At 44.5% G+C, this 13,762-nt stretch overlaps 1 protein-coding gene across 1 annotated transcript in view; it reads right to left on the bottom strand.

Moving 5' to 3' along the window:
- Positions 1 to 10,349, bottom strand: part of ahctf1 (AT hook containing transcription factor 1) — a 29,492-nt gene extending 19,143 nt beyond the window's left edge. Inside the window, exons 1-12 of the mRNA XM_080850282.1 lie at positions 10,272 to 10,349; positions 8,049 to 8,174; positions 7,187 to 7,440; positions 6,062 to 6,242; positions 4,498 to 4,705; positions 2,636 to 2,752; positions 2,178 to 2,262; positions 1,708 to 1,858; positions 1,378 to 1,510; positions 777 to 958; positions 389 to 450; positions 65 to 193 (exon numbers count right to left, since the gene is read on the bottom strand). Of these exons, the coding sequence (XP_080706408.1) occupies positions 65 to 193; positions 389 to 450; positions 777 to 958; positions 1,378 to 1,510; positions 1,708 to 1,858; positions 2,178 to 2,262; positions 2,636 to 2,752; positions 4,498 to 4,705; positions 6,062 to 6,242; positions 7,187 to 7,440; positions 8,049 to 8,169 (1,623 nt within the window). The 5' untranslated portion in view covers positions 8,170 to 8,174; positions 10,272 to 10,349. The remainder of the gene's footprint in view (positions 1 to 64; positions 194 to 388; positions 451 to 776; positions 959 to 1,377; positions 1,511 to 1,707; positions 1,859 to 2,177; positions 2,263 to 2,635; positions 2,753 to 4,497; positions 4,706 to 6,061; positions 6,243 to 7,186; positions 7,441 to 8,048; positions 8,175 to 10,271) is intronic.
- Between the last annotated feature and the right edge of the window lie 3,413 nt (positions 10,350 to 13,762).

Below are 13,762 nucleotides of genomic sequence, written 5' to 3'. Positions count from 1 at the left end.
GTCAGTTGTTCCACCACCTGCAGAGTGGAGGAAGGGAGCGGGAGAGGGAGGGGGGGGGTCTCACCTGAGACAGGTTGGAGGGCTGGACGTCGGCCAGACGCGGGGACAGCAGGCCGGACAGCAGGCAGCGGGAGTATCCGCTCGAGATGCTCTCGCTCAGCGTGGGGGCGGCCTTCTTCAGGTAGCTCAGCGTCTACAGGGATGACGACAGCCGGGTTACAACAGGGCTCTGGCAGGGCCAACACACACTCGTCACTACGGCCAGGTCTGAACTCTGGAGGCAGGGCTAACACACACTCGTCACTACGGCCAGGTCTGAACTCTGGAGTTCAGTCCAGGGCTGTACCAGGTCAAAGAGAATAAGCATTACAGAGAACATGAAACCTACCTCCTTCTGATGACCGGAGCAGGTTAAGTGCACAATTCCAGAGTTAAGCAAGCAGCTTGCATCTGGGAAGAAAAAGAAACAATGCATAGAGAATGAGTGTCACAGAATCTGTATGAATGCTCAATGCATACGATTTCCTACACACACACACACACACACACACACAGGTTTCTGTTAGCTGGTACTGACCAGTTTTTGCCTGGTAAAATGTATTAAATAAATAAAATGTTGTCCAGTAACATAATTTCTGGACACCGGATTGGCAAGGAAATTCTTGCAGAAACCCTGACACCTCTCACACACACACACACACACACACACACACACACACACACACACATCATAAGCACCCATCAGAGGTGGTGTTGGCCCCACGGCTACTGCTCACCAAAATTGTATGTGGTGGGATTGAAGAACTGTTCAGGGGGAGGGCATGTGAAGGGCAGACCTCTGCTCAGGCTACGCTCATGCACCAGAACGTCCAGCAGGGGGCTGGAGACGGCCATCTCCACCACCGCGTCCAGGGACCACACGGCAAAGTAGGGACAGCTACGCAGGGACTCTCCTGGCCTGCTCCACACAAAACAGCAGGGGTGCTCAGAACCAGTCTCTGGCTTCAACAGGCATATGAGGTGTCCTTCATCTTAACAAAGCACAGCCTGAATGCCATTTTCTTTGAGGCACAATAAACAGTGATTCGTTGACGAACAGTGTGTCTTAATTTAGTTGAATGTCTCCTTAATCCACATAATAAATATGTAAAAGATAAATTCGCAGAAAAACTGTTTGATGTAACGCCTTGAGAACTGATCCCCTCCGTTTCTGATACCCAATGCTACCTTAAGGTATTTTATTATACAAACTAGAAAATGATTTCAGCTTTGAGTATTACTGGATATGAAGAGGACGTACAGAGTATTTGTCAGTGGTTGTCCTGGTCATATTTAGCCATATATCCCATTCCCGTATGAGAGAAAAAAAGGGCCCACCTCAGAGAATCAGGCATCTGTGCGTGGTACCATCTGTTAATATCGAAGACACCGATGTATGTGGATGGCTTGGCCTGCCCGTAAGCCTTGACCTGCCAGCTGAATATGGACACACTGGTGTCTGGGGAGGCCACTGGGAGGAGAGATTACAGTAGTTAAACACTAACCGTTTTAAAATCTACCTGCAGGCCACAAAGTCATTTATTTATTTTCTTCTCTTTTATTAAGCGCCTAGAGGCAATTGTATTGTTATGGCGCTATACAAATAAAATTGAATTGAAGTGAATTTAATTTCTTTGTAAATGTTTAATAAATCTGCATCGCTGAAACCTTCGTTCATGCTGTCGTCGCGGTCGGGGTGGTGGCGGAACTTCTCGATGGTCTGACAGCTGAGCAGGCGTGTGTTGGTGGCCTGAGCCCGCAGGGGGAAGGCGGTGGCATTCAGGTCCTGGCTGTAGCGCTCCTCACAGTACTCTAAGCCCTGAAACACACACATGCAGGTTACTCAGCGGGAGAGATCACCACGTGACCAGACAGAAAACACACAGTGCGCTTATGAGGACATAAAGGTCCCCTAACAAGAGAGCATTATGAAGAACAACTATAATGGAACAACAGAGCCTAACAGGGTCAAACTGGCATGATAATATTATAATGGCATTACAATATAGTGATGTGTGCTATAGGGGAACAATAGGAAATGAAAATTGTGCGTACGATGGGAAAGACATGGATGCTAAATGAAAAATGTGCGTACAATGAGAAAGACATGGATGCTAAATGAAGCAGGGGTCACTTACCTCATACAGAATCTTGCCCGAGGCAAGGCACTTTCTCTCTCCGAAGGCCAACTGTAGCAGGTGGAGACTGACAACGTCTCCTTCCCTGCAGGAGGGTAATAAATCACATGTTAGAAGACTGGGAATGACTGTGAGGGGAATGTTAGAGTACAAGTCTGTGTGTGTGTCTGTGTGTGTGTCTGTGTTTGTGTGTGGGTACACTGCAGGGGATTAGAAGGGTAAAGAACAGTTGAATGTTATTACAAGTTTCGACATCAGTTCAGTGTGTGTGTGTGTGTGTGTGTGTTTGTACTGAGGGGGTTGGATGGGGGTGAAACAGCAGTGGCAGTTAGCTCTAGCTAGTACAAACAATGGGGCATCTCTATGGCTGAACGCCAGCCCATCTAATCCCCTAGCGCCGCCTCCAGAGCTGCTGCTGATGACTAATGATGCGGAGGGAGAGAGGGGGGAGAACTCACTGGTCCTGAGCTGACTGCACAGCCCACAGGTAGCAGCAGTTGCGGGGGTCGTTCTCTGGCTCCTGGAAGGTGAAAGCGTACACAGGAACCCTGCCCCCCTCGAGCTGAGAGTGATACCTGCAAAGACATGTGTGTGTGTGTGTGTGTGGTTGAGACAGTCATCAGATACTGGACAGAAGTAGACAGGTCTGAAAGTGTTACCAAGGTAAACAGATTGTAGAGCAATGCCACCAAACTACCTCGACCCAGTTAAACTGAGCTGGATTTAAGCAAGCCAACAAAAGCAAAGACAAACATTATTTGACAGTTACATTCAGATACAGGAAGACGACTTAGGATTTCCCAGACATTTCCACATAAAAGGGGGAGTACACACACACACACACACACACACACACAGCATTAAAGGGGTAGTACACACTATGGGCTCAAATACACATACGCGTTTTTGTAAAAACGCGACGCTAGGAAATGCATTGATTCCTATGGTACGGGGCGCTTTGCGTGAAAGCGCGCCGTACCATAGGAATCAATGTATTTCCTAGCGTCGCGTTTTTACAAAAACGCGTATGTGTATCTGAGCCCTAACACAGCTTTAAAGAAGCAGGAGACACTCACACAGCTTTAAAGGAAAGTATACACTAACACAGCATTAAAGCAGCAGGAGACACTCACACAGCATTGAAGGGGAAGTACACACTCACACAGCATTGAAGGGGAAGTATACACTCACACAGCATTGAAGGGGAAGTATACACTAACACAGCATTAAAGCAGCAGGAGACACTCACACAGCATTGAAGGGGAAGTACACACTCACACAGCATTGAAGGGGAAGTATACACTAACACAGCATTAAAGCAGCAGGAGACACTCACACAGCATTGAAGGGGAAGTACACACTCACACAGCATTGAAGGGGAAGTACACACTAACACAGCATTAAAGGGAAGTATTCACTAACACAGCATTAAAGGGAAGTACACACTAACACAGCATTAAAGGGGAGGGAACACACTAACACAGCATTAAAGAAGCAGGAGACACTCACACAGCATTAAAGGGAAGTACACACTAACACAGCATTAAAGGGAAGTACACACTTACACAGCATTAAAGGGGAGGGAACACACTAAGGGCTCAGATACACATACGCGTTTTTGTAAAAACGCGATGCTAGGAAATGCATTGATTCCTATGGTACGGGGCGCTTTGCGTGAAAGCGCGCCGTACCATAGGAATCAATGTATTTCCTAGCGTCGCGTTTTTACAAAAACGCGTATGTGTATCTGAGCCCTAACACAGCATTAAAGGGGAGGGAACACACTCACACAGCATTGAAGGGGAAGTACACACTCACACAGCTTTAAAGGGAAGTATTCACTAACACAGCATTAAAGGGAAGTATTCACTAACACAGCATTAAAGGGAAGTACACACTAACACAGCATTAAAGGGGAGGGAACACACTAACACAGCATTAAAGAAGCAGGAGACACTCACACAGCATTAAAGGGAAGTACACACTAACACAGCATTAAAGGGAAGTACACACTTACACAGCATTAAAGGGGAGGGAACACACTAACACAGCATTAAAGGGGAGGGAACACACTCACACAGCATTAAAGGGAAGTACACACTAACACAGCATTAAAGGGGAGGAAACACACTCACACAGCATTCAAGGGAAGTACACACTAACACAGCATTAAAGGCGAGGGAACACACTAACACAGCATTAAAGGGGAGGGAACACACTAACACAGCATTAAAGGGGAGGAAACACACTCACACATCTTTGAAGGGGCAGTACACACTCACACAGCATTAAAATGGGAAGCACACACTGAGGCACTCACTCTTTCTTGAGCGACTTCATGTTCCAGAGCTGCAGGTACCCGTCGGAGAAGCCGACGGCCAGCTGGTTGGTGCGGGCGACGTACTGCAGGGCGGTGGCACCGGTGCCCGTCGGGCTGCTGAGCTGCAGGCAGAGGTGGCGACCCTGCTGCGTCACGCCCTCCCTGAGCCGCGGGATCTCTGACGGGGACTTATTCACCACCTCCAGATCTGCAAAGGCAAAGAAACACAACAACGATCGCAACGATGAACAAACATTAATTGAAGAACAAAAGCGGTCATGAAATTTCAAGTCTGCGCTGAACTCTGCTCTGGACACGCCCCCATTTTCAAAGGTTGACACACACACTTGCTAAAGCCACATTTAGTCACATTCATTTGCTCGTCTTCCCAATCGCATTTAAAACAAAAAATGTTAAGTCTTCTGTTCTGTTGATGGCAAATCTAAGAAGGGCACGTATTATTCACTCATTTCAAGCCATCAATATACCTCAGGGTGAACAAAATGAGCTGAAACGGGGGAAAAAACGGAATTCACCAAAAGTGAAACGGAAATGCATTTTTTTGAAACGGAAAATCATTGGCCCTACAAGCCTTCCTCGCAGGATCATACTGGCATCAGTCAAGTGTGGCATCACTGTCACACTCCTAAACACTGTATGCCACCTGCTGCCCTAGAGATGCCAGCATCATGCTTGCGAATGTATGAGGATGCTAATGTCGTAGCAGAGATGGCTTCGTCAACTTGTGAAACAACTCTTCTGAGAGATACATTTACAAGTGCAAACCCTACACCTTACTCTTAAACTGAGCATCTCTCGAGGGAAAGCCTCACTCGAGTACACTCCGACATCAAACTGAGCATCTCATTTTATTACTGGAGACCGCTATGGCACACACCACTGCACTTTATAGAACAAGGTTGGCTGGCCAGCCCTGTCTGAAAGAAGGGATGCTCACTGGAAGATTTTAATTTACAAAACCATCATTGGGCTGATGCCACTTTATCTCTACTCTTTGGTCAGCTGGAACCGTAACACCACCAATACACGCTCCCAAAGCTTGCTCTCATTACATCTGCCACATGCCAACACAAAACTGGGGAAGACAGCCTTCTGTTTTAAAGCACCCTACATCTGGAACGAGGTCCAAAAAACATTAAGGTTGTGCTCATTTATTTCAGTAAGGGAATTCATAAACCTGATAAAATGTACATCAGACTTCTCTTGCAGTGATTGTAACTGTTGACCCAAACATAGCATTTTTTAATGGATTTACTGGATGTTCAAAAACGTTATTTATGACCATTCCCTTGTACTCCGGGACTATTTTATATGCATATTTATATTATCTATTTTATTTTATTTTTATCCTATGTATTAACTCTCATTGTACCCTCGGCACCATTGAAAATGAGGATTGAATTCCTCAATGTGTCTTCCGAGGCCTAAATAAATCAATCAATCAATCAATCAATCAATCAATCTCGTGGGAGATCCTCACTCGAGTACACACAGACATCAAACTGAGCATCTCTCGAGAACACTGAAGAGGCCAGGGGCTCACCAGAGGCTTCCAGTTCACTCTGGCTGCAGGACAGGTCATCCAGACAGAGGTCAACCAGGAGCACGTGGCCGATATCCGTGACAACCGCGGCCACGCCGAAAAACCAGCGCAGGCTCTGGTGAAGGTGCTGAGTGTTTGCGCTGGCTCCTCCATAGCTCACGATGGGCTCGATGGCCGTGATCTGGAAGGGGAGAGAGAGCGAGAGAAACACTGCATAAGACTGAGCAAATTATCAGCAGCATATCTCCCAATCTCCCAAGTGAAGGCACAACTGAAGCCTAAGGGAGACGGAGAGACAAGCAGATGTGATGACTAATGCGCTTAATAGGGTTGCTTTGTGAGGCTTGGCTGATGAAATCTATGACGTGTCGTCAAAGGCTCTTGGTTCGATGCATTGCCATCAATTCCCTCTCACAGACAAGACATCCACAGGGGCAAACAATGCTGGTTCAATTAAAACTACAACATACACACAAACTCAATGGATGAAAAAAAAATGTCCCTCTCAGGCACACACACACACACACACACACAGACACACACATGCACAGACAGACAGACACACACACACACACAAACTCAACTGAGAAAAAAAAGTTATGGCTCTCTCAGGCACACACACATGCACAGACAGACACACACACTCTCACACAAACTCAACTGATGAAACAAGGTGATGGCTCTCTTTCAGGCACACACACATGGACAGATGGGCAGACAGACAGACAGACAGACAGACAGACACAGACAGACAGCCAGACAGACAGACAGACACACACACAACTGATGAAACAAGGTGATTGCTCTTTCAGGTACACACATGCACAGACATACATAAATCATGGATCATGAATCAATCATTCACATTGTTGAAACGGACAGCTCCAGGCAACCAATTCAAACAAACAGAGAAAAATCCTTCCAGGAAACAGACTTACTCTTGTAAAAAAACTCACAAACCCAACAACACTTGAAGACAGGAAAACATCAACCTTTAATATGCATTTCCAAACAATGTGTTTGCCTTCACAGCCACACAGATGTGAAGAACAGATCTTACTACCTAATTCCGGGGCAATGTGTTTGGTCAGAGTGGCCTTCATCAGTGTCGGGAAGCGGACTCACCCTGCCGGGGATGACGACAGCCTTGACCACGCGGGAGATTCCCAGGTCGTAGAGGCAGAGCATGCTGCCCTCTGCTTCCTCCAGGCCCACCAGCAGCCCCGTCCTCTTCAGCCAGCAGAAGTCCCGCGCTGCCAGCACGTTAGGAGGGTGCTCGCTCAGGCCGCTGAAGCAGTAGGCCGAGAAACGCTCCGCCGTCACCGAGTGCACCACCTCCAGCTGCGGACCATACGCCAGCCAGGCCAGGCCACTCCGCCCTATATCACATACAAGCAGCCACACACACACACACACACACACACACACACACAGTTTACTTCTTTATTTGGATTTGATAAATAAGTACATATCATGGCAAAATCCCAATTTGGCTAAAAGGAAGAATTAAATTGCATTCAGAGTTTCAGTCCATATTGTGCATTACGGGTAAAGGTGACACCTGCGCTTCCAGATGAAGAGGCCACACACACACACACACACACACACACACAGGCCTAAAGTGCTTCAGGCCTTTTTTTGTTTCCAGTACATTTTCATAACATCAAGAGCATGTTCAGTAGACAGTATAAGTACCCTCCACTGCACAGTCAAGTCAGACCTACAAATCAATGATCTTCACAAATCTCTGCAATTAGTCAGCGTCTGCTGCCCATTTATTTACAATGTTGCCTCCCCCCACACTTATTGCACATGTCACAACTCAGAGTGGTGAAATTCTACATCTCTTAAGCTATAACAACATTTCTTTTTGACGCACTCTAATAACATACTAGTAATAACATATGCACATGTATTTATTAGTCAACCACTTTCCATAACTGGTTGTGTTCCACGGTAGCAGAGCGTAGGAGAATGGAAATCTTACCGATGGTGAATCTGCCATGCAGCACCGAGTCCAGCGTGACCTCATCTTCACCCAGAGCGTCTACAGTCACCTCCGGGAAGCGCAACAGGCTGCTGGTGACTTGAGCAGCCAGGTCACGCATACTTACTGAACAAGGGGATAAAACAAATAATTTATTTAAAAAATATATATCACACAAACACTTCACAATACAGACAGGCACAAAAACCACACACCAACTAACTAACTAACAAACAAACAGCAACAGCAAACAAACCAACAAACACAAAATCAATGTGCAAGCCTGCAGGTCTCCAACAATGAAACAGCAATGGAACAATGCAGTCATTGACTTCCATGCCTCGTAAAGACTTCAGAGCCCAGCAGAGCAGAGCAAAGCTGTTTGTATGCTCCCTCTAGTCTAGAGCTTCCGCCACATTTACATGTCCACTGTGAAAGTCAACTACAGACAATAGGCCTTTTTTCTTTTTTAAAGTGGTAGAGGTTTCAGCTGTCAGCAGTTTTGAGTGCTGTTGGTTTTCATATAACAGCTGTAGCAAGTGTGCAGAGCGCTAGGCACACCAAGACACTGACTGTAGTGCTCAAGGCAGCGTTTTAGATTCAGCTCTTTTAAATATTTATTCATTTGGAAAATGAGCCTGGCAGGGCCATGTTGGTGCTTTAACTTAAATATCTAGTACTTATGTAGCACCACAATTATTATTTTTCGGCAAATATAATTTCGCAGGGTGTATGCTCCGCAGGAGATAAGGCTATCTACGATGAATGTGGTGGGCTAGGCCGACGAAACGCACAGGCAACGACGTAATCGACCTGCCCTCACACTTGAGGGCAGTTTTCTTGCGCTCTGGAAAACACGCAAATAGTGCCCCCTACACAAGCCTTCTGATGCAAACGCTCTAGGATTTGAAAATGTGCCCGCGCAGATGTTGAGGAATGGCAGTCAGGATCACAAAGCCTCAACGTGGCCATCAGAACTACCTAACTATATGACAGCACACTCCACAACCAGACGCCATAGCAATGTTATAATGGGAATAATCTGGAAAACAGTATATACACTGTGGTTACACATTTGCTTCTTGATTCTACACTTGATTCTTGCCAAGATTGGTGTTCTGAAGTCAGTCAACCACTTTCTCCATGAAGATGACTAATGTACAGTTAGAAGTCTGCCTGACATAATGTATTGTTAGATTGTTAAATGTTGCAAAAATGCACATGACGCATCTGGTTATTGGTCATCCAAAAAAAGAAATCGTTAGCATTAAATTGAGATTCTAGTGACACATTGCCTGTTTGGCTTCAAGTGCAAGGCCCAATTTTGTTTAGCTAATGGCTATCTAGTTAATTGGACCGCGCAAGTGAAAAGTGTCATACACCCCTCATATGTCATTACTGACACAAAGCCGACATATTATTACAAATTAAGCTCTAAAACAGACTAATTTCACGTCGCTAACCCAGGGAGAGTTATAAGTTAGCAAAAAGCATCACAGCTAAATAGCTTTATACCGGTTTTCGTGGCTAGCTGTGTTACCAGTGAAGTTAGGCAACTTAAAAAACGACCTAGCAACCACATTATGGAAGCAGTTTTAGGTTCAGGTGCCAAACAAAACCAACTGACTAAGAATTTCAGAAACAAATTGAGTTACAGCATATGTCGCTTTTGCTTTCGCTGGGGCTACCTAGCTTCACTATTTGCTAAAATGTGCTAACGTTAGCTACGAGGGTGACATGCCATTAGCGATACAACGCATATTAGCCACCAAAACATCAGACACATCTTAACAAGCCCACCAATGGGTTTGCAACCGGACCGAATAACTTGTCACGGCAACACCACTTTTGCACGAATATGATGTCTTACGTGCAGTAAGTGTTAGCAGCCTAGAAATTGACTACCTCTTGGCAGGTTAAGTCAAACTTCGCATTGCTAAAGTAGACGCAAGCTACCAAGCTGGGGAGCTAACTACTCTTGCTAGCAGCTAAACTGGCCAACAACAATTCAGTGAATTTATAAACTGAGATTAAAGGCTTTTAAGTGATTCTGGGTATGTTAGTAGACTAGAGGCCGACACAACTGATCCATTTATCTGGAGACATTATGTTTTGTTTCTAAAAGCAGGGTATAAAGAAACCGGTTGGTCAAACATAACGTGGTTAGTTAGCTGTTAGACTACTAGCATTGCTAGCCTGAGTTAAGATAGCTAGCTAACGTACCTGTCTTATGTTGACGGTTTCAAAATACTGTTGACTCAAATGTGTCTTCCGACGCGACTTTTCTTCTGTCATAATCCGCCCTTCTCACATGCACATTTGCTTAATTGTATAGACTTAAAAGACGACTTTAACAAGACCAAACTACGATTTCTAACAGTGGACCTTGACTTTTGAGACTTAGCGGCTGGCTGCCCTAACCACTAGGACTTGAACGCAAGCGCCATTTCCATATCGCTGTGTAAAGTATTGCGTTGAAATTTGCCGTCCAAAATCCCGTAGACGTCAAAGCGCCAGAAATAATACCGCGAGATTTCAAACGATTCCTTTGGAACAACTCCATACATGTATGGATACATTTACATTTAAGAAAATAGATGTGGATACATTGCAAATGTTTTTCCAGGAAACATTTTGTTTTGATTAGCTGATCACGTCAAATTTAAATAATCAAAACAAGAGGCTGTCAAATAGCCTATTAAATGATAACGATATATTACCTATACTATAATATTATATATACATATATAATATATTAACATAATATCATTAATAGGCTATTAGTAGTTGTGGGTGAAAACTATTTGTAGTTGGGTTGAAGTGAGGGGCTGTGAATGCATTTTCAGAAGCTCTCACCACTAGATGTTGCTGTGTGTACAAAACACAAGAGAGCTGCCTCTATAGGGCCATATTTCATGAAATGTGCTCTGTACTCTATACATAGAACCTGGAATTTATTGTGAAATGGATTATCATCCTTATTATCCTAATTGTTATTGTTGTGGTTGTTATTGTTTATTACATTTAATTGGATATCTTTCATTATGATAGACTGTCCTCTTCCTCTATGTGGTCATTCTCTCTCTCTCTCTCTCTCTCTCTCTCTTTCTCTCTCTCTCTCTCTCTCTCTCCCTCTTTATGTCTGTCTGTCTGTCTCTCATTCCCTGTTCCGCTTAGTGCCCACCTCACAGTAAGACAGTCCTTTCAGCTTATGTAAGTGTTTGCATTCTCTCCCTCCCCCACATCCCATCCCTTCTTTGCCATTATTGTGTGGTCTTTCATCGTTTAAAAATATGAACTCTTCTAATCTCCCTGGGATTTCCCTAACAGTGCTTTCACCCGTAGTTTATTTCAAGCCCTGATTGACATCTTGCATCCCATAGACGCATGGTTTAGTTATTACATGCCACGTTTGAAAGAAAGGCAGCATTTGAGGCAGCACCTGTCATTCATTTTTGTTGGTAGAATGTAATTATGTTCTAATTTTGATGGAAAAAAATACAGTTGCAAAAAAATGCAAACCATTCATCCCAGCGGCGCATGAAGTAAAATGAGTGGGCAGAGAGGTGTGACAACTGCAGCGTAGAGTGGAAATTATGGGGCACACAAAAATGGGATTCGGGCAGAGCATCACAAAAGGAGGTCGTGGATTGGAAGGTGCGGTGAACACAGAAATGTATCAGGTCATCTTCTCACGACTGAAGAGTAGTGATCACGCCCACAGGAGGGCAAAACTGGGTCACTTCAACTAAGAAAACAAGGAAATTGAAAAGTAAACCTAATGGATGGAAGAAGCAGGCCTCTTACCTCGGTTGATGATCCAAATCAACACCGAAAACTTTTGCAAAGTAAAACGCTAAATTTGTATCCTTTATATTTCAGGGAGTGATGCTGGCTGCTGCTTGGGAGCAATAACCTACCTACCTAAGCAGTGGTGTAGTGGTCCCATGGGTATACTCTTAATTTTTTTAAGCAGCCCATACAGCACAGGATAAACGCCCTGTTTTGAGAAGTGGGTATACCCAATTCTGACTGAAAAATAAGTGAGTATACTCCGTATACCTGCCTATACCCTGGACTACACCACTGTACCTAAGGCAGCAAACAGTGATAATGCTGAGGTATGAAGAGCCCAATCTGACCTGGGCTAGAAGCATGATAAGAGTGTTCTCATTAGAGCTGGGAGGATATTGCTGTCTGAGGCTGTGGTGTTTGAATGTGGGGGGTTGATTCACCGCTGCAACGAGGGTCTGATAAGAACGAGGTCCTATCAGCTTCAGAGAAGAGCTCGGATCATCTCACATGGACAGAGACCAGGAACGAGTAGAGAGGGTTAACAGGATCGAACTGTGTCATTTCAAATGTGGAAAACATTGTGAACAATTAAATATATATTTACCAATAGATTATCAGAATGATATTTTAAATATTTTGCTATTTTATGCGCATACACAGTAGACACAACATTCCTAAATACATTTTTTGATGTATAGGTTGACTATTTTATGATAACACGTATAATGCAATCTAAGACCAGAACAATGTTTAAGTTATGTGTTTACAAGTACATTATTACAGTTCTGGACACAATTTTGTCTTGGTGTCTACCAATTTCATATGTATACCTATTTTGTATACTATATCAAACATCTGTGTTGTCACGATAGTGTGTCGAGATTCCTAGATGAGGCTGAGCTGAGGGCAGTGTGTATGTGTGTGTGTATGGATGGCAGAGAAGAGTATATGTGTGTTTGTGTGTATGGATGGGAGAGGAGAGTGTATGTGTGTGTGTGTGTGTGTGTGTGTGTGTGTGTATGGATGGGAGAGGAGAGTGTGTGTGTGTGTGTGTGTGTATGGATGGGAGAGGAGAGTGTATGTGTGTGTGTGTGTGTGTGTATGAATGGGAAAGGAGAGTGTATGTCTGTGTATATGTGTGTGTGTGTATGGATGGTACAGGAGAGTGTATGTCTGTGTATATGTGTGTGTGTATGGGTGGTACAGGAGAGTGTATGTGTGTGTATATGTGTGTGTGTATGGATGGTACAGGAGAGTGAATGTGTGTGTGTGGGTGTATGAATGGGAAAGGAGAGTGTATGTCTGTGTTTATGTGTGTGTGTATGGATGGTACAGGAGAGTGTATGTCTGTGTATGTGTGTGTATGGATGGTACAGGAGAGTGTATGTCTGTGTATATGTGTGTGTGTATGGATGGAACAGGAGAGTGTATGTCTGTGTATATGTGTGTGTGTGTATGGATGGTACAGGAGAGTGTATGTCTGTGTATATGTGTGTGTGTATGGGTGGTAGAGGAGAGTGTATGGTTCCGTGTGCATGGCAGTATGTGCTGGGTCTTAGTGACGTAGCCTAGCACTAATCCCTCAAAGCCCTGAGCTCTAAGAGGATATCCATTAGTACAATGTACGCCCATTCCTACGGTGTCACATCATCAAAAGCCATTTGCCATTCCCGTTTGCATCCCACACACTCTACTGATGTCAATTACAATCAAAACAATACATTGCTACCTCAATAAACTGAGTGTGTATGTGTGTGTGTTCACGTTTTAATCTTGCAATGAATTTAGTTCACACTTACATAAGGGATAAACATTATGCAACCTGATATCTGAAATATATGACCAAGAGAGGTCATGATGAGCATATAGGAGGGAATAAAAGGGGCCACATTGTCAACCTTAGCTGCAGCAGCAACCTA

This window comes from Sprattus sprattus (assembly GCF_963457725.1).
Source record: "Sprattus sprattus genome assembly, chromosome: 13".
In the NCBI taxonomy this organism is placed as follows: Eukaryota; Metazoa; Chordata; class Actinopteri; order Clupeiformes; family Clupeidae; genus Sprattus; species Sprattus sprattus.
The sequence above is the reverse complement of the archived record's forward strand: the minus strand, read 5'-3'. Positions and strand labels throughout refer to the sequence as shown.